Genomic DNA, 21,362 nt, shown 5'->3' with positions numbered 1-21,362 from the left:
GTAGAAGCAGCCGTTTGTGGGATTATGAGACTGAATTAGGCGTCTGATAGATTAACACAGTTTAGAATACACACAGGTGAACGTCTCCTTCAACACGAATATACGGAGATAGTTGTAAGTCAAGTATATCCCCTCTGCCTGTACTCTGGAGCAGAATCCAGAGAAATCCAACTTTAGCGAGTGCAATCTGATTATTTCAACAAGCATTTACCATCTCATCAATTCCTTTTTTTTTTTTTTTTTTTTTAACACCCAGAATTCCAAAACAGATTCTCAACTGATTCAAATGAATAGCTAGTGAATGAGAGAACAAAATAAATAATAGTCGACCTGGAGTATGGGAGAGGAAGACGCGGCTCTCCTCGGCAGCTCGATGGCTGACAACGGGACGACCAAAGCAAACAGATTTCCACAAAAAAGAAAAGAAAAAAAGTCAAATAAAGAGGTATTATAGTTACAGTGCAAAAAAGATGAGAAATTCAAGCTTAATACAAAAACATAGCACCAAACAAAAAAGAAAAAAATATATAAAGACAAGAAAATGCATGCAATTAACTGAGGTATTCAAGTGAAAAAGGGCTTATTGATAAGGGGAGGAAAAAAATAAGTAATTTAGCGAGAAGCAAAAAAAAAAAAAATGTCGAAACAGAAACCCCCCAAAAAGACTGGTATCCTTATCTTCAACCCCGTAGTGTCCCGTCGGTTACAGCTTTGGTAGGAACGGGATGCGAGGAACACTCGTGTGCTGAAGTTAATTGGCCGGTTCCACAAAAGGAGAGCGTATTTGAAACGATGAGAGCCTTAAACACGAGTATCCTACGTAGAAAAGTCTGCAGCATATCAGCGCGCCGGCGGCTTCCTCTTCTCGTATCAAAACATGTCCGACTGAGTCGCCGTGGTCGTGCCGCCCTGACGCTCCATGGATTTACAACATTTATAGAAGCAATCCAGTTGTCATGGTTTTATACACAAACTACAAGAACATGCGACCTTAAGTGCGGTTAAAAACTACTTTAAATTACAGTAACTGGGAATGTTGGAATTCCTCTCCGTTCTGCAGGATACGGGAGCCTTAGCGTCGAAGGCCGATATCAAATATCATTCATGGATCTCGTTTGTGTTTTTTTTTAATATATATATATATATATATATATATATATATATATATATATATATATATATATATATATATATATATATATATATATATATATATATATATATAATTTTGGTGTCAACAGGACCACCCAATTGGAATAATGGAACCCTAATGGAATAAGTGCAAACATGATTAAGAATACCATTTCAAGACAGATTTCAGACAGAAGCCACCGGTTGGTTTGCTCCAGTGGTTTCCGTGAGCCACGGCCGCCTGGCACCGCTGAGGAGTTTAGCGTTTTTTGTTGTTTTTCCTTTTTTGTTCTTCCTACATTGATTTACACCTTTTGATTGAACTATATACACAATCTAATACTACACAATAAGCATAAGCCTCATCTCATTGACATTGCTAAAAAAAAAAAAAAGAAAAAAAAAGTGAGGAACAGACATTGCGACCTGACCTTCTTTTAAACACTTTGCTGAACGTTAATAAAGCACTCATGTGATTACACAAAGCAGAGAGGGAAAGCAAAGATTGTGTTTGCGCAAACAAAAAATTAAGTAGTAAAAGAAGTGATGTGAAATCTGTTGAGATCCGCTCTGCTCCTCGGTTGCGTCTCCACAGTGATTCCCCGGCTGCCTCGGTCGCACCGTTGCGGGGCCGGCGTTGCGCTGCGTCGGGAAGCGTGTTGCTTTTTAAAAATGTATTTTCTCTTTACTCTCTCCCTCCGTTAGCGTCAGTAGCTTATGTGCTAATGTTGAGAGCTCAGTTGGTTTGGACCTGAGGTTGATTGGCTTTGAGGCTGCGCAGAGCTCGTCGCGCCGCCGCCGACTTTGCGATCCGGTAGCTGCGGCCGACTCCTTTGAACTTGCCCTTACCGACGACCTCCACCGTCACCCGGACCTTCCCGTCGTACGTCCTCTCTGCAGGGCTGCACACGGAGGAAAGGAACAACTTGTCTTCAACCAGTCCCTTTCATCTCTGGTTTAGTTGAATGTAAATGCTCTCTTTAACATCTGGTCAAATAAATAGCTTTACATGAACAATTAAGTCCTAAGCAGTCATTAACCAATAGCCTTTTATCTGTGGGAAAGCCGTCACATATGCCATCTGTTAACTGAAGAGCAGAAGCTGGTCTCCTACCTGAACTTGGCAGTTTCTGGTTCCATCTCCAGCAGCTCCCTCACAGGAGAGCGTGGCACATTGGCAGAGAATTTTTCTTGAAGTGGAGAGGGGATAAAAAACATTTAAAAAAAAAAAGGAGTCATCATAAACTAATCAGAAAGACAAAATCATGAATGTTTGCCATCACCCACTCATGGACGGTCCAACAAATAAAGAATGCGTCCATAGACAAATGTGCCTTGACTCTTCCTCACCTATAAGTGGCCTCATCATTGGATAATACACCTGCCACACCGTCTCCAGTGACATCCTGCTGTCCATGTAAATCGCTCCGGCTAGCGACTCAAAGATGTCCCCCATGGCCTTCGGTACCTCGATGTCCTCCTCCTTCTCCTCATCTTCCTCAGAGCGACGCAGCTGGTTGCCGAAACACAAAAAAGGATTTTATTAATCTTTCACGCCGAAGGTGGCGCCAGAATAATTCTCTGAAGACGTTCGTTAAAGTGGACTTGTTTGTTAGCAGTGTTGGGGTAGTTACTCAGAAAAAGTAACTGGTTACAAGTTACTAGTTACTTCTGAAAATTGTAACTAGATTACTTTACTAGTTACTGCATTTGAAAAGTAACTTCACTACTAGTTACTTTACTTTCCATTTTTTTAAGCAAATGTACAAATTAACCGTAAAGATACATGGACAAACATCATGGCCCTTTCATCACTTTATTTTCAATGTTCAATAAAGGGCATCTCTTAGCCTTTCCACATAGTGTATTGTAAACATGTAAAACAAAATGGCATATACAACTCAGCCATTAACTTGAACGAACATTAACCCTGTTCACACTGTCTGACCAAAGAAATATGCCTCACTTTAAAATCCACAAACAACAGGATACAAGAGGCTACATATGGTTGGGACATTCAGGTCAAGCAGCAGAACACATTGAAAACAGGCTTTGGGAAACATGAGACCCACTAAACCAAATGTTTAAGAACAAAACCAGCTTGTTATAGGAATCATTGTAGTGGTTTAAGAAAGATAGAAAAATAAATGGTACTTTTGGTGATTGGACGCTGCAACTGATCGCTGGAGTTTCATACTAGAGTGAAGACGATCACAGATTAAACTCAAGTTATATATTAAATCTGTTAAATTATTCACCATCTGGTTCAAATATGTTCATTGTAGGTCTGAACCACAAACTACTGTCTTCTAAGATTGTATCTGTTGTTTCCCTCAATAACGTATTATGTATGTCATTAAAAGCAGAGAGCTGGAGAGAGGAAACACTTTTTACAACACGTAATGAAGAGAAACTATATTTATACTGTGGGGTATTTTATAATGATGTCACAATCAGACTCATTCCGCCAGTAGAAATGGATCCTGCGCGTATAAGCAGGACACATCAGTGTATATAAATACTCAATGCAGATTATTAAACGGTAACAGACGACAGAGAAAACATCTCCACTCTGACACTCATGATAACTAACTGTGTCTTTATTAATATAAGTAGTAGTTTAACACCATTAAATCAACTATTTTAAGTGCATTTTTATTGGCATGTTCGCTAAAAACTCTCCGGACAAAACTCCGTCAGCTGTTAAAGCGACTAACAGCTGATCAGATGTGATCCGCTGTCAGTCGGCCGCAGTCATCAGAAACCTACGTTGCTTCACGTGACGCTTCAGAGGAAAGGACGTCTCATGTCTATTAAAACATATTTCCTCGCGTCTTCTCTCCGCGCTTGGTTGAGGGAAACGGTGATGCAATGTAGAGACTTGGGACGTACCTGTGATAGGCTGTTCATGCAGGAAGTGTCGTGTGACTCGCGCGCCACTAAAAGAGAACTTTTCGGACTGGTAAAAATGTCTTGAGTAACGTAGGAACGTGCGTTACTGAGGTCTAGTAAAGTAGTGTAGTTACCAATATCTTGAGTGTAATGCGTTACTTTACATCGTTACCTATACAAGTAATTACGTTACTGTAATCCGTTACTTTGTAACTCGTTACCCCCAACACTGTTTGTTAGCATTGGAGTTTTTTTCCTCTCCAAAATTTAAATAAAATACCTCACAGACTAAGTGCCAAAACTTGCCATGGAAACTCAATGACAATTTGCAACCCTGAACACATCCAACGCAGACGGCCAGTGAGCATCTGGGTTTTAATACATTTCTTAAATATATGAAGCAACACGCTAAGTCTCTCTTTAAACCATCTGCTGACAGACTACTGACACCACATGCTACACTAGCAGCTGCATCCCGTGGTCATGAGAAGTGGTACCAGGACTAGGGCTGTGCGATATACCGGTCTAAGTTGTCCTAACGGTATGAATTTTTCACATACCTTCATACCAGTCGCCGCTGTTTGGCAGGCAACAACATTTAATGTTCACAGCTTGAAGCTGAAGGAACAGCGGACCGAGCTAGTTAGGTCTCATGTTAACTCATTTGACTCAGGGTGTGCAAAAAATGACATTGCCAAAAGGCATGCTGGGTAAATGGCACCGCCCACACAGGAAGACTTTTCTTGTGAAGGAAGAAGTCTTTTCCTGTGCAGGCTTTACCCATCATGCCTTTTGGCGATGTCATGTCTTGCACACCCTGAGTCAACTTCTATCCGTGAGACATAAGTCACTGTTCACGTATCTGTGACTGTAAACATTAAATGTTGCTGCCGGCTGAAGAATGACTTTCGTCATTCTTGCGCCACTAGTATCAAGGGATTCCCCTGGGTCCTAAATCCCTACAGTTTAGCTCCCTATGCACCAATCAAAACAGCTGCTGGCCAGTTGCGAGCGAAGGCGGTGGCAGTCCTTTTCGGCATCAATAATTTAATGTGTTTATTTTGGAAAAAAATACCGTGATATACTGTGAAACTGCCAGAATCTTACAAAATATCGTGATATGAATTTTTGCCCATACCGCCCAGCCCTACTGCAGCAGTTCTGTATTCCTTTCAGCTGCTCTCAGTAGCTTGTGTGTGAGCCTGCTGGCCCCGAGGCAGAAGAGAACCTCTACAGCAGAATGAGAGGAGATCTGGGGCCAAGATAGCAATTTCCACGCAAATTAAACCCAACTGCATGTTCTCAGTGCTGAACTCATTGGCATATGAAACGGAGTCAAAGAAGCTGACAGCCTCGTTATTGAGGCAGATCTTTTTGAATACTGACTATTATATGAAGGAGGTAAAATAACTACTCGAGCAAAGAGAAGGTTCTTTTGGGTTTGGAAGCAGGACTCACCTCGGAGTCCATGCCTTGCATCTCATTCTTCTCCAGCTGAAACTGCACAAAGTCGTCGATGACGTGGAAAAGCTCCGGTGAGATGGCCTTGAAGTACTTGTGGTAGTCGTACTTGACGGCCAGCGAGGCAAAGATGGTGTTGTTGACAAGTGCCGAACGCAGGTCGGTCAGCACGCCGGGAGAGTGCTGCCGGGGGTCTTCATAAAGGTGCTTCGTTATGAGGTAGTCTAGGATTGCATCGCCGAGGAACTCCAGCCGCTGGTAACAATCTGGAGGGAAACAAAATAAACAGTCAAGCTCTTAGTACATTCTAGCTAACTTCAAAACAAGGGATTTACTAAATTGAGTTGCAAAATAAAACCGTGTGTGTGTCTTAATAAAAAAAATGTGTGCGGAGCAGAACAACTGGCCGGCAGCGTGTCTGAGATTGAAGTGAGACACTGAGAAAAGTCGAGGTCGTGATCTTCACAATAAAACATCTTTGATGTGATGTGTCCAGTCTTGGCCAATCAGAGTTAAGATGTCTTCATTTCCCTCAAACTTGTTTTTAATGGAAGCTAGTCAGGTTGCTATCACGTTAGCTAACGTGTTTGGGTTGTGTATTGTCGTTAAAGTTACTTCATGTTCCGTTACAGTTCAGTCTTGCTAGTAAAAAAACATAGCATGATGAAACATGCCGTCACCCCCCGGTCTGGTTCAGTTCATGCTGTCACTCGTCAACGTTAAACCGGCACACCGGAGGATCTGGCTGCAGTACAATGAAGCAAATCATGTAGTTGGGCTTAGCTAACAACGTGATGTCGTGGTCATAAGAAACCCAGATATTGATTAGATGATGTGAATGAAATAGTTTAAGGAAGAGGACGCTCTATATGCAGCGCAGCTTGATGAAGGGCTGAGATGAAGTGGAGCTGAGCCTGAAGGTGGAGGTCCAAACAGACGTGAGGGGAGCAGTACAGCTTCCCTCTGTCCAGTGTTCATACATATTGATAAAGCAGGGCATGCTAAATGCAGCATCTACTCAAAGGAGATCAATTACAGTAAAAAGGGCTCACATGCCTATATATTTGGCAGATGTAAAGCATACATGTGTATGTTTTTTGTGTTAGTCCATTTTTATTTTTTTAATTAACAGCTCAGGGATGTTCAATGAGCAACCCGTTTGTGCTTTCTGAACATGGTTTGCACTGTCAGTTTTGTTTTTGAATAAAGGGTTGGAAATGAATATATATATATATATATATATATATTTTTTAAATAATCAAAAAAATTATCATTAAAATAATTGTTAGTTGCAGCCCTATTTACAATGTTGTGGTGACCCACATACGGACTGTGAGAGACATTCATCTAAGGGCTACTGTGCCTTTAAGAGCTGGTGGGGTTTCCGGGGTCTGGGTTGGTTTTGGTTGGTTTGGTTTCCGGGAAGCGTGGGGTTTTGCGCTGCCGCTATAGTACTGCACAAGTATTGTACATTTTATGTGGAGCTTGAGTAAACTATCTTGACTGCAACTACGCCTACTGTCTCGCTGTTTCTCAACTCTACAATGTAACATTATTCAAGATCAGCAACTAGAAAAGCATAAATACTGATGTCCTAATCATACTTTACTGAATATTGGCAGATAAAGATATTTCACACTGATGGTTGGGGTAAACTGTCCCAATCCGTACGAATCATGATCAACAACGGAAAATAGGTTTGCCTTAACTTCTTTGTAAAGTTTTTACAGCTTGTTCTGGTGACTCCTAAAAAGTGGCAAAAAAAATAATTCAACGTTAATCATTCAATTGAATTCCTATTCTGTGGAGACATGGGCAGAGCTGAGCAGTGTTCAAGGGCCAATGACACGCATCCATCAATTATGTATGTATGAATGTTGGATTGGATGGATGTGTGGATGGCTGAATGACCAATTTACCAAGTTCCAATTTTTGGCATCGTCAATCATAACATTTAATCTAAATAAAGATTCATGTCTCACTGCCTCGGCATCCATTACCAGCAACAGTTTTCATAACCAGATGCTACTTCTAGTCCCCAAACACAGCACTCTGAACTGGACAGGTGTGAGCTGAAGTCTGACCTGTGATGGTGTTGTAATGGTAGGAAGCGTGGGTGAAGGCTTGCAGCAGGTAAGCCTTGTTCTCAAAGGTGTAGTTGATCTTTCTTTCAAAGTTCTCAAAGCCAGAGATGAGGTGGTTGAGAGTTCGCTCTGCGTCTGGATGGTCCAGCAGGCTGCGGGGCGGGATCTTCAGCCAGCCGTAACACAGGTCGATGGCGGTGATCTGGCAGCTCGGCACCACTGCTCCCATCAGGGCCCCTCTCTCCAGCGGTAGCACCTAATGTGATCGGAAAACAACGCTCAACCTGTGTGACGGCTGCGAAGTCTCATACACAAAGGCGGCAGGCCGTGTTGAGATTCGTGTTGAAATGCCTGCTCTCTCATGAACTAGCCCCACCTCTGACAGTTGGTACCCGCTTACCTTGAGGCCCAGCGAGCAGAGGAACATCTGGGCTGCTCTCTCTCCACAGCTGGTCAAGTAGCAGCCCAGCAGAGCCTCCACGCAGTCAGCAATGCTCTTGTCGGCAATGCACTGCTCCGTGTGCAGGTCGTAGGAGATGGACTGCTTGCCGAGCTCTGCGCCGCAGTTCTCCTCAGACGGGTTCCAAAAGCCGACCACAAAGTCGTCGTCCTCCCCGGCCTTACTGGGGTCCAGGTAGCACATGGCGTCCCACGAGCTGTAGTCGAACTCCTCCGCGGTGGGCGTGCTGGGCGCCGGCTCCGTGGGGTAGTGGGCTGCGGCGGGGTGGTGGTGGTGGCGGGGCTTCTTAGGGGGCTTCCACTCGTACGGAGACTCCGGGGCGGGGGAGGAGCCCGGGGCCGCGGCGAGAGGGGGAGGCAAGGTGCTCAGCGAGATCTTCTTACCGAAGGCGCCGGAGCCCAACAGCATGTTGTCGATGAACTTGATGTGCTCCTTGTAGTACTCCAGATCGTCCTCCATGTTGACTTCGTCCTTGGGCTCGTCCTTCAGCATCAGCTCACCCTCCTCGTCTATCTCCTCGTCCACCTCCTCGTCAGAGTCGTTGTCAGGCTGCCCGTTGGCCAGGAGCTCCTCTTTGGCCTGGACGATAGATGCAAAACAGACGTTAAAACCTTCATCTCTGCACTTCATAAGGATGCCAGTTGATCGACACTTCAGACCCCCTGAGGGCCTCGAATGTAACATTTACTTTTGTCTGAATTCTTTACCTGGAATTGTCTTTAAGTCACTTTGTGCCACATTAAACATATTTATATATTCTAACATATTCATCAACAACTTAGTGAAATAGCATTACTTCTTTTTTACAATTATTATATCATATTAGTAGTCTAAACTCAAATGTGATGTGTTGCCTGACAAGGTGAAAGCCTGCCCTCTAGTGGGCTGACAACATCCGTGAATGAATACATGAACGTGCTACATTTGTGAATGGGCCCCTCAGCTCAATCTCTTTCACACACACTGCCAGTTCTTGTCCTCCCTCTGCAGTGCAGTATAAAGTGGAGAAGAAGCACGACGTCCACTGACCTCCTCCGAGTCCGGTATGTCTGTGCTGCTCTTGTCCTGGTTGACCACGTAGGCAGGAGGCAGCCAGTTCACCGGGGGGTCAAAGATGGACACCACCATCCTGCTGGGGAGCCCCTTCTTCTTTCCCAGACGGTACAGGTTACAGTTGCTCACCTAGAGGAGACGGGGAGAGGGTGAGTTCAGACCTGGAATGGCTTCTTGGATGCATTGCAATTCTCTCTGAAATTTCCAATTATCAAGTTGTCAAAATCTTTAAACTCAATTCTCAACGTTATGCTCGTCGTTAACAATTATGCGCAGTGTTTTAAAAACAGCATATAGTCAGTGAGAAGAAATAACGCATGTATATACAAATTTTGAGGCATCAAGATGAATCGATACTTGTTTCAGGAATTGCACTGTAGACCTCTGAATCTAATCAAATCCTGAGGTGCCTAGAGATTACCACCCATTCATACACTGATGGGAGGGGCTTATTGTTGGGCAGGTGGCCCCAACAATACAAGGGGCCAACTGCCCATCGAACGCTAATGAAGGCCAACGTGAGGATGTAAGAAGTGGCAGCTTTAACTGGAATATATTTGCACATTTATATTTATTTAATTGTGTGTTACATTGTGTGTATGTTTTCTACAGCTGCAACACAACTTTAGCATCGACAGAAGCAATGAAATGTCTTTAAAGTGTCCCATAACAAGTCTCACACGAACAGTCTCACCTTCTTGCTGCGCATGTAGCTGAGCCGGCCCTCGTGAGCGTCGGGGTAGGTGCAGAACAGGTACGTGGTGATGGCGTGCTTGAGGAAGGAGTCTCCGAGCATCTCCAGCCGCTCCAGGTTGAAGCCATCGCTGGCGTTGGATAGGGTCAAGGCCTGCAGGATGAGGCCCGGGTTGGGTCCCAGGCTTTTGGGGGAGTCGCCAGTCTGGGCTTCGTGCTGGGGGACAGCGGGCGGATCAGGAGAAGGTGCTGTGGGAGTGTCGGGACCCGCGGCTGCCCGGGTGCAGACTGAGGTAGCCGTAAATGTGTGGTGTGAGGTCTTCCCCGGTGTACATTCGTCACTGGGCTGCGGAGGACTGGCGCTGGGCGTCTTCGAGCTGAGAGCGGGCTGCACGGGAACTGAGGTAGTGGCTTGTATCGATTCAGGACTCTGCAGCCCAGGGGAGCCGGGCTGGGAGCGTTGGCAATTGTCACGTTGCTGAAGGTGCTCGTCATGGGGGCCGTCGTCATCACAGTCGGTGACTAGGGCAGTGCCGTTGGTTAGGTTGCTCGTGCATGTGGCTTCTCTGGGATCGGGGGCCGCGTCGGACCCCTGCTCGGGCTGGGAAGAGTGCCCGCTACTGGGGTAAGCTAGGGGATCGGGGCCAGGGCTCTCAGTCTCTTGATGCGTACACTGACCCTCATCGTCCTCACTGCCGGAGTCAGGACAGATGAAAGTTTTGCTGTCGATGGATCTCTTCCAGCCAAAGTCTAGGTTTGGGTACCTGACACACACACACACACACACACACACACAATGCTGGGAAACTGTGCAATAGGAAAACAAAGAAAATGCAGAAAAAACGTTTTCTGTTTCTAGAAAACTGTTAACATTCAACAGCTCATCGGCCATAATTCTTACTTCAACAGTTAAGGCAATCAAATATCAGAATCAGCTTTAAATATTGGCATATTGTCAATAAATAACCAAAATAACTGAAATGTCCGTTAAGTAAATGTACGTTCTTCGGGAATGCTCCATCATGAGACTCTGACGTTGATAATTCCTGAACTTGTTTGTGCCCGTTCATACGAGGCAGTACTGTAAAATGATGTGTAACAGGGCTCAAGCCCTTTAATCACATGCCTTAAAGTTTGTATCGTCTACAGCTGAGTGGGGTTACAGATACACAGCTATAGTCTTACTGTGGCTCAGCCTGAACCTGCAGTGTGTGTCCACATATAACCCACTTCAGTTCATCTTTCGGCATATAGTTTCACACAATTCGTGTTCCATTGAGCCTCAGTAACCCAGCAGACCAACCAGAACGCTACGGTTCAGCAGAAAGCTGACAGCGACTGGAGATGATGCACGAACAACCTGTGAACCACTGTACTGTAGTGTTACAGTAGAGTGATATAGTGGAAGGCCATTGTTTTATTAATTATGCAAATGCTTAACAAAGCAACCATAGGGACTCATGTGTTGTGTTAGTGTGTGTAATGGAGACCTGAAGTTGGGGGGCAGGGTCTGGGCTCCCACTCCGGCTTCACTGGCAGTCTGGGCTCGGAGCTCCTCTGCGGTCAGAAGGCAGTGGAGGCGGTAGAGGATGCTGGGCAGACACACTGCTTTCCGCCACATGGAGGCCGGGATGGGGTGGATGGCACACAGCTCTGGAACCAGGATCTGACGAGCACAGCAATAGTTTAGACCGGGACTGTTGCAGGACAGAATGTATGGAAGGTGACATGGCCAAGACTCGTCTCTGGAGGTGGTCACACTGACGTACCCTTTTCCCACCAACATCAGAGTGTAAATGGGGTTGTTGTTTGTGTGGAAATTACAACTAAAAGTAGGTGACAGACTCCTCCTCAACTGCAAGAGGACTAGTATGCCTGTCTGTATTCTGGTGCGTTACTTTAAACAAAACAAGTAAAAAGCTGCATGCATACACACATTATATATATATAAAAACATGGACACCCCCCATATTCTCATTTGTTTATTATTGTTATTGATTGTTAATTGTTTATTCGCCTGGCATCTGTTTGTTTATCTGCAAGGGAGGTTTGAATGATTTGAAAGGTTAATATTGGTTACAAGGATTTAAGTTCAGGCAGAGGGAAGTGAGGGAAAAAGCTACGCTCGCGCTATTCAGTAGAGACTAGAATAGCCTGTAGTACGATTGTGGAGCTGATCAGTGTGTGTTTCTGTACTTTTCAGTGTGTTTGGGTACTTTCAGTGCTGTTGATAAAGAAATACATACAAAACCATGCACGCATGGACCTCCTATGTCCAAGTGCGCAAAAAAAAGAGAAGTTTTTTTTGACCTTTTGACCTCCAAATTCTAAATCAGTTGACCCTTGAGTCCAGATGGATGCTGGACTCTCTTGACAGTGCTGGCATCAGTGTGAGCACCACCACAGAGGCAGCGTTACCTGTTTGTTTTGCAGACTCTCCCACTTGGCCTTCCTCTTCTCTGCACTGCTGAGGGGCAGGGCTTTGCCCTTCTGGTTCAGGTGCCGAGGGGTTAACAGGTTCAGTCTGGGAGCACACAGAAAACAAGAGCCTCTGCTTTAGGCCGGGCCAAACAACGCATGTACCAAAGGCTGTCTTCACACTGCAGTTTTATAACAAATCAAATATTCAAGAGAAGGCTCGGGCATTCTGGGTATTCTCCAGCGGTTTAGCTCTAACATGGTCAGAAAAGAAAGGGGGCAATAATGCAGATCCAGAGCGATCAAATTATTTATTCCTTGCATTCTTCTCCCTCGTCAACATCTGGTGTCTTAATTACCCATAATGCAACTGGCCTTCGAAGGGCTATGGTTATGCTAGTACCATCTTATGTATCCTGGAGCCTCTACTAGTCTGCAGCAGGCTGCAGTGGTCTGGTGAGATCACTTCCTTCTAGCTTTCAGACCCAACCAGCACAGACTCAAATGGCATCACTTGAGGACATTTCTCAGACTTCACAGTTCCCTCTGGGAACACTTATGGCTTTACACTACTTGAAACCCCGGTAAAAACACAGGCGGATGTGTGAAATTGGTGGAGTTCCATTTAAGATATAGACTGCAATGGGGTTTTTTTTCTATGTATATTGTGATATGAAACATTTCAATCTCAATTTTCTAGGCTACATTTTATAGTTAAATGTATCAAAACTGGAGAACTCTGTTATCTCACCTCTAAATTATGCTCTCAATGTTGTGCTATGTAAATATGTTTGTGCTCTAGGAAATAATGTTATCATAAACACATAGGTTGTATAGATCTGAATGGTGAAAAAAAAGAAGAAGTGTAAAATCTAAGCACATGCACATCTACAGCTATATCTGAGTGTCAGGTTCCAGGTGCTGCTGACCTGGAGGAGGTGTGGTCTACGTCCAGAAGCGGCTGGTTCAGGTTGGACAGGTCCAGGTTGTACTTGGTTTTGTAGTACTCGGCAAACGTCTCGTACTCGGGCGAAGGAAACTTACTGAGCGGCGTCAGGTCGGTGTACACGTCGGCGACGTAGAAGCGGTGAGGCTGGTCAAAGTTACGATACCTGTGAGGGAGTTGGACGGTCATTATGTGGCTCACACCGGCGTTCCTCATCCATCAGGAGCATTTACACAAGTAACCACGGTACCTTGGGATGATGACAGCATCCTGGTAGTCCTCCAGCTTGAAGGTGAAGGGGTTCTGCTTGGTGTACTGAGTGGTAGGGATGCCGGTGCGGGCCTCAGACTTCTCAATGTCCTCCATGAACATAAAGTCCATATCTAGAGTGTGGGAGTCCCCAACTGAAGGAGCCATAGAAGCAGCAGGGAGCGAGAGAGAGGACACTGATAAGAGTCTACACGCCAGGACCAAACCATCCACCCGGATCGACCGAGAGCGATTCTACTCACCGACATTCAGAGGTAGAACGCAGTAAGCCGAGTCGGCCAGCGTGGGCTTGAACTCCAGCGCCGGCTTCTCCAGCCGGAGGATGTGGGAGAAGATGTACTGGTGCAGGCGGGTGATGAGGTCGAGCTGCGCGGTGGCGAGCGCGAAGCCAGACTTCTGCAGCTCGATGGAGATGGTCACCTCGCCCGAGCGAGTGTACACCGGGAAATGGGGGATCTGGACGGAAGGAAAGCACCACACACACCGACGGTGAGAGGGCAACACTGGAGATATTTCTTTCTTTTGATAAGTGAACAAAAGGAGCACAATTCCAAGGGGCGATAACATGTTAGTCTGGTGCGAAAGGTTTTCACCGGGTAGCCTACTCGAGGTATGGGGTTGGCAGTCAGGATGCCGAAGCACCTGGTGGTGTCCTCCGGTGGGTAGAGCTTCCTCCTGCGGAAGTTGAGTTCATCGGGGAGAGGGGTGGTGAGGACCATCCCGATCACATAAAGGTAGTACGTCTGCTCGGGTACGGCGTAACTGTCCCGCAGACACTCTGGTATCTGAAGAGGACAAAAAGAAGCAGGAACAGGTCATTCACGAAATTCTACAGGAGCATTCCAAATTGCTTATTGTTCATTGACATTTATATTGTTTGTGCTGCAGAAGATAAACAACTATGTGCCCAAAAAAGTTTGCTTTGCGTTTGACTGTGTGACCTCATTACAGGTTCACCAGAAGTGGGCCGGCTGTGAGCAGTGCCGGCTGGGGAAGCTTCTGTTCGGCCCCCACGGGTTGCACTCCACTGAATATCTACCAAACCAACGGATAACCAAATATTCAGGAGCCCTAATGTGTGTGGATAACGGCTACGTGGATGGCCAGCAAAGATGAAACACTTCCTCATAAACAGCCTGTTTGGTCAGAGGTGAGCATACAAAGTCATTTTGATCAAAAACTACAGTAATTATATCTGTGAAGGTATTTAAAAGTATATCAGCAGTAAAGGTTAGCATTCTTAACAACCAAACATTTACAATGAAAGCTCAGTCTGAGTAATCAGTGTTCAAGGTTTGTCTCATGAAACAACAAACCAGAGACACGAGAGTCAGGGAGCTGTAGCGGACCAGACTTTCTTACGGCTTTAGGGTAGCACTGCCTCCTCTTGGTGGAGCCGGGCCGGCCCGGTACGCTGGTCTCCTCCTCATCATGGAGGTCCAGCTCCTCCTCGTACTTCACCGTCTCCTTCCCCACCGGCATCAGGTGATCATCCAGCTCACCTGGGAGGAAGAGAGCAAGAACAACAGAGTCAGGTCGTCTTACGGCAGCTGACAGGAAACATTGTTTGACAATATTGTCATACATCTGCAACATTTCAATTGGGGTTTTACCTATTTTGTGGAGTTTCTCACAACATAGTAGTGCAACTGCTTTCTCTGCCAGCCTGGCACAGTTCATGATAGGACCCTGTAGAGACCATTGCACGATTAATAATAGTCTGAAGAAAGTGCACTGTATTAGTGTTGATATTCTGGAAAGTCAGGGCTCACCATCACTGAAATTCTTTTAAAAAAAAGGTAATGATCTTTCTCACCTTAATAGGAACCCGCAGAGGGGAGTTGATGGGTAGGTAGAGTGTGGACTGGAAGCGGTCGCCGTGCCTCTCAGCAGTTTTACACTTGGGCGCCAAGTGGGTGAACGGGTCACTGGGCAGCCGGGCGCAGTACCTGGGGGGGAGGGGGTGGGGGGTTAACGCAGTGGAATGAGACTATGAAGTGTAGCAGCGCATGCGACCTGTAGAGTTCTGTACATTGTAATTACTGTAACATCTGTATCTCAAACTCTGTTTTAATGACTATGCTTTTTTTATTTACTTGCATAATCATTTGATGTGTACTGTATTTGCTGCCTAGAATAAAACGTTGAGGAATATGATGTTTCTTATAATTGGATAAAATCCCAATTAAGGCTCCCGTCCAAACTCAATAATAAACAACATATTCCCGAAGCCCAATCTGACTTCAAAATGATGGTACACCACCTTCGAGTGCTCAGGTTAGCTCAACCAAACTGTATGTATGTATATATTCCTTCTACCTGTTAATGTGTCCGATGGCTGTGTTGATGGTGACCCGCGGACCTCCATCCTCAGATTGGAGCACGTAGGGCGGGAGGATGTTGTCGTCGTCCAGCACCTGCTCCACTTCAAACTCCCCCACCTCCACTGACTTGGAGCACTTGTTCCTTAAGATCTGCTCACGAGTCAAATGAGATCATCGTCACAATATGTCGTACTAAATCTACTGACATAACTCTCAGATCAGAAACTGCCCGCTTGGGAACTCATTGAAACAATCAACCACTGACTGAACCCAACCTTCTCTATGGCCTTGTAGGTGGTGAGATCGTCCTCGAAGGTCCTGGTCCCCTCACTGTCCGCCAGCATGATGTAGTTGGAGACCGGTGCTCGGGCTCTGCCTTTAGACTGGACGTAGGACCTGTACTCTGTGGGCAGGTCGAACCGCACCACCAGGTTACACTTTGGGATATCCACGCCTTCCTCCACAATGCTGGTGGCGATCAGCAGGTTGGTTTCATGAGCCCGGAATTTGCGGAGAACCTGTGATTGAAAAAGAAGGGGGTGTTAATAAATAAATAAATAAATAAATAAATAAATAAATATCCAAATTTGGTATATTTCAATACTTTTGGTCAATTAGAATATTGGTCTAATACATAGCCTATTGTATCAAAGTATTGCATTAGCGAGCTTGTAACATGGGTATTCCTGTGAGTGACTCGTGGCTGCTTACCTCCTCTTGTTTCCTGAACTCCACCTCCATCTGCTTGTTCCGCGGCTGGTTCTTGCCGATGCTGTGGCCGGTGATGAAGTTGCTGCTGATGTATGCCAGCTCCGGGTCCTGCTTCCCCGCCTCTTTGATCAGACTGAGGAGGAAACACAGACGCCATGCGTCAACAACATTTTACAACTTCTCTCAGCTGCAGTGGCCGGGATATTAAACTGTATTCCAGAGGGTCACGGTTCCGGTTTAAAACAAGACATTTACTAGACATGAAGAAGTATAATAAACCTCACAAAGAAAAGGACGGAGCCCTACCGATTGAGGATGACAGCTGTGTACCGCCTCTCCACAAAGATGATGCCACACAGGATGTTGGTGAACGGCGAGGGAAAGTTGGCCTCAGGCCTCTCTTTGACCTCCACCTCCTCATCCTCGTCCTCGTCCTCCGAGTCGCTCCATGACACGTAGTCGTCCTGGTTGCGGTTGTTGTACCACTCCACGCTTTCGAACTGCTGCCGCTCAAAGGGCTTGTACTCGTGCAGGATCTCGAGCAGCCGGAGAACCTTGGGCGTGACGTACTTCAAGTCGAGCGAGGCGGGGGAGAAGTGCTCCTCGCAGAGGGCGTGCACCTTGCGCAGGATGGTGTCGGTGAAGAGCAGAAACTTGCGGCTGAGCTCCTTCTGCTCGTGTTTGATGTACTTCTGGAGCTCCCGCACCATGATGCCCGCGGCCTTATCTGCACACCAGGGACCCAGGACCTGCAGCACGGCCTGGCAGTCCCCCAGGACCTGGACAGGAGTGAGACAGTGTGAACAGCTGTTGAGTTTTTTTTTTCTTTTTTCTTATAAACTCATGAACATTAACTGCCTATTGGCCGGCGGAAACTAGGTCTAAATTTAGCACCTGGGACATCGTCCTTGTCGCCAAAATGTCAGGGCAGAAGGCCAGAGGAGCCTACTACTCATCACTAATAGAGAAAAACAAGAGCAACCCTAGGTTTCTCTTTAGCACTGTGGCCAGGCTGGCTGAGAGTCATAGCTCGGTGGATCCGTGTATTCCTATAGACCTCAGTAGTAATGACTTCATGAACTTCTTCAATGGTAAGATTTTGGCTATCATTTTTTTTATATTTGGTTTGATACGCCGTCTTTCTCTGCACTTCTGTCACTGCTAACGGCAAATTGCCAACTTTTCCATTCAGTTTGGGATTATATTATTTATAACTTCATACCAAATTTGACATGATCATAGTCCGAGTTCCGAATTACATTTCAGTAAACCTCTTCAGGGTAGCGTTTATTTATTCATTACAAAAATGAGTGATATTCTACTCGTTACAGTATCACTTGAGTTTACAGTGAACCTTTGGACACAGACAGGGAAATCATGAGCATAAACCTATTATCGAAACGATTTTATCAAAGTAGGACTTCTTTGGTGACGGCACATTAATAAAACAGGTTGTTTCTGTACAGCATGTAAAGAACATCCGCAGGAAGAATAGTCATGTTTGTATATCATAGTACACACATACACAAATATGGATGTGAAAAAAAGAAGGGGTAAATCATCAAATAGTGAAACAAATACAAAAAACTAAATGAATCTTTGTAGCTCTGACCTGTTTGGAGATGAAAGTGGGATCATGGTCCTCTCTGGTGACACATATGTTGCAGTCACTCAGGAAGTGGAGAGCTTCATCCAGCTCTGCCTGCAGACAGGAAGAGAGGCCACTCTTATCCATGAAGGGGCCACAGTCCAGCACCACTTCTCGAGGCTGAGAGGCGTATCTGAAATAGAAAAGCGTTCACCTTGGAGTTACTGCCACCGGCATGCTACTACCACCACCGTCTACTGCGGTCAATGATTCTCATTCATCAGGTGATTCTACGCCGTTTGAACACAGTGATCATCATTGCAAACCTTTAGCAAACAAAAACTCATAGTTTTACCTGTCCAGGACCACAAGGTCAGTGGCAGTTTCAGCATTGCTCTTCAGGATGCTCTCCAGATTCTGGATCTTGTGCTCCAGTTCTGACGGGTCACACTTCCCATTTAGGATGGAGGCTGTGAGACCCAGGATACGGGGACTGCCCGGGCAACCCTCAAACAGCTGCACAGGGGGAGAGGAGAGCAGGTCATTCACAAATCTCTTGGCAAAGACAAAAAAGAAGGTGAATTTGAACCACAATTTGCAACCACCATCTCACCTTCATTATCTCACAGTAAGGGTGGTCCGTGATGGCCAGGTGACAGTCATCAAACACCACCAGGTTGATTTTAGACAAAGGTAAGATTTTATTTCTCAGAACATGCAGGAATATGTGGCAAGTCATGACCAGGACCTGGATAAGAGAAGGTGGAGATGGACATATTATTGGGAGCAGTGACCCAAGTAGTTGTAGTCCATCATGAGTACCTTTTAAAAGCGCTATACAAATAAAATATATTATTATTATCGCGTGACAGCATCCAATCGGATGATGATGGCTACTTCTGCTGTGCAGCGTTCTGATGATAGTGAACAACGATCACAACACAATCCTCACGGCTCGGTTTCTACCTCGACGTTTCTAGCTTCGCTCTTGCCAATTTAAAAGTTGTTCACAGTGTGTCATTATCAGCGATCAGGGACTACAAAGCACCAACGCTGATCTTGTGGTTAAATATGTTTACTGAATGTTGGCAGAAGAGCGGCAGTACAACTTAAATATCACACTATGGCGATTAAACTGTGCAGATAATGTGCAGTTCACTTGCGTGCCAAACTGTAGGCCTTCATAATATAGTTCTGTTTTTGAAAGGCACTCAGCAAGACAGTCAATAAGACAGTAAGCATGCAGCTGGTGTTAACATATCAAAACAAACACTCAGGCAATGAGAATGATCAGCACACCTGATTCTCCAATATCTCTTGACGCCACCGCTGGTCAGTCCATGACGAGGCCTCCTCCACATCCGTGTACTCTCCCACTTGGAGGTCAGAGTGAGTCCTGACCATAGCTGCTTGATAAACTACAGACGGAACTGGACAATGCAAACCAGAGAAACAGTAAGCTACTTTGAAAGATCCAATGAAATGTAAACCACTGCTTCCTGTGAAACACTAGAAACCCGGGGCAGGCGGGTACGTACCCGTGTTCACCAGAAAAACAGTCCTCTTCGCATTTTCTTGGTAATGTCCCCGAATTTGGTGGGAGAGCTCCTTTGTTAGAAGTACTGCAATAAAGGTCTTCCCTGAGCCAGTATTCAAGCAGACAATAGTATTATGTTCAATAGCTGCTTCAAGAAGTTCTACCTGTGGAGGAAGGGACAGGTTCAGGGACAGTGAGCTGGTGGAGGAATGTGAATTCAATACAAAAGAGCAGCAACGGATAGCTTTAGAGACGCCTACGCCTTGGTGCACTCACGATCCGTCACACCCATGTGGACGGCCGCCTCCTTACCTGATATTTCCGAGGTGTATAGATGTTGTCGTGGATGGCCTCCTGCTGCCATGGCAGCCCGAAGAAAGGCCCCATGGGTGAAGTGGCAGGGGTGACAAGCTGCAGGCCTGCCATGCTTCAAAGAGGTGGAGTTGAGGAGGGGGGGACTGGGCTCCTCCACTTTATCTCATTTCATCATCCTCAGCGGTGCAGAAGTTCACTGGCAGGGGAGACGAGGAGGCCGTGTTAACGCACTACAGATCAGCTGTTCTCACCCACTGGTGGGCCTCAGAGCGCCCTCTAGAGGCAGAGAGGCGGCCAAATGGTTCAAGTCAATCAAAATAAAGACTTTTGGGGTGATTTACAAAGCTAGTTCATATCCATGTGCTTCTGTCCATCCAGGGAGAGGGATCCTCCTCTGTTGCTCTCCCTCAGGTTTCTTTGCTTTTTTTCCCTGTGAAACTGTTTTTACTATCTTTATTGGGGGAGTTTTTCTTGATCCGATGTGAGGTCCCGGGACAGGGATGTCATGTGTACAGATTGTAAAGCCATCCGAGGCAAACTTGTATTTGTGATGTTAGGCTATATAAAATAAACTGAATTGAATAATTTACTTGATTAAAATGTTTTTCATGAGCACCAATGATGATGCATTTGTTATAGTGTACCTGCCTCAGATCTGAATTTATATCTGAGTTTATTTTATTTTTTTTATATCAAGTTTTGTCCTTAAAACTAATAAATGATGATTTTTATATTCACGTGGATGTCGATAATGACAGCCTAAAGTGTTGCATGTAGCTCATTGTTGGATTTGATTGGCTTCTGTCAGAGTACAGGAACCAACTAACTGCTTTAACCACACCCTCGACCTTGTTCTTACATATGGCATTAACATAGAACATTGAATAGTCTTTCCTCAGATTTATCAGCTCGTCGATGGTGCTACTGGCTCATTGAGAGTGACACTGGACTCGATAGCCCCTCTAAAAAAGAGGATCATTAAGCAAAGGAGGCTCGCTCCATGTACAACCCTCAGACCCGCATATTGAAGCAAGCATCACGGAAGCTTGAGAGCATATGGCGCTCCAACGGCCTGGAGCAGTCCCGGTTGGTTTGGCGGGATAGTCTGAGAACATATAAGAAGGCCCTCCGTAATGCCAGAGGAGCCTACTACTCATCACTAATAGAGAAAAACAAGAGCAACCCTAGGTTTCTCTTCAGCACTGTGGCCAGGCTGGCTGAGAGTCATAGCTCGGTGGATCTGTGTATTCCTATAGACCTCAGTAGTAATGACTTCATGAACTCCTTCAAGGGTAAGATTCTGGCTATTAGAGACAGGATTAATAATCTTCTTCCCTCACCAGTATCGATCTATCCTCAAAGAGAGTAGCCTTAGAGGTAGCTGTAAACCCTGATATGTATTTAGATGGATTTTCTCCCAACAACCTTGACCAATTGTCTTCAATGGTTTCTACTTCTAAACCTTCTACCTGTCTTAGA

At 45.6% G+C, this 21,362-nt stretch overlaps 1 protein-coding gene across 2 annotated transcripts; it reads right to left on the bottom strand.

Annotated features, from left to right (window-relative positions):
* Window positions 1–1,867: 1,867 nt before the first annotated feature.
* dicer1 (dicer 1, ribonuclease type III) lies at window positions 1,868–19,994 on the bottom strand (the record flags this gene model as incomplete). Of its 2 annotated transcripts, none has more annotated exons than XM_079228189.1 (27): window positions 1,868–2,033; window positions 2,246–2,321; window positions 2,482–2,644; window positions 5,482–5,750; window positions 7,569–7,824; window positions 7,969–8,607; window positions 9,058–9,210; window positions 9,776–10,538; window positions 11,265–11,440; window positions 12,193–12,298; window positions 13,122–13,304; window positions 13,389–13,542; window positions 13,651–13,864; window positions 14,014–14,193; window positions 14,771–14,910; window positions 15,022–15,097; window positions 15,225–15,357; window positions 15,728–15,882; window positions 16,008–16,250; window positions 16,444–16,576; window positions 16,750–17,222; window positions 18,056–18,224; window positions 18,387–18,547; window positions 18,645–18,779; window positions 19,331–19,461; window positions 19,570–19,732; window positions 19,881–19,994. In XM_079228189.1, 27 exons carry the CDS (start codon window positions 19,992–19,994, stop codon window positions 1,868–1,870), a joined length of 5,724 nt encoding a protein of 1,907 aa, XP_079084315.1. The 2 variants fall into 2 exon arrangements, with proteins under 2 accessions (XP_079084315.1, XP_079084316.1); XM_079228190.1 differs by having other exon boundaries at window positions 7,969–8,604.
* Between the last annotated feature and the right edge of the window lie 1,368 nt (window positions 19,995–21,362).

Source organism: Taurulus bubalis, assembly GCF_910589615.1.
Source record: "Taurulus bubalis genome assembly, chromosome: 1".
Lineage (NCBI taxonomy): Eukaryota > Metazoa > Chordata > Actinopteri > Perciformes > Cottidae > Taurulus > Taurulus bubalis.
The sequence above is the reverse complement of the archived record's forward strand: the minus strand, read 5'-3'. Positions and strand labels throughout refer to the sequence as shown.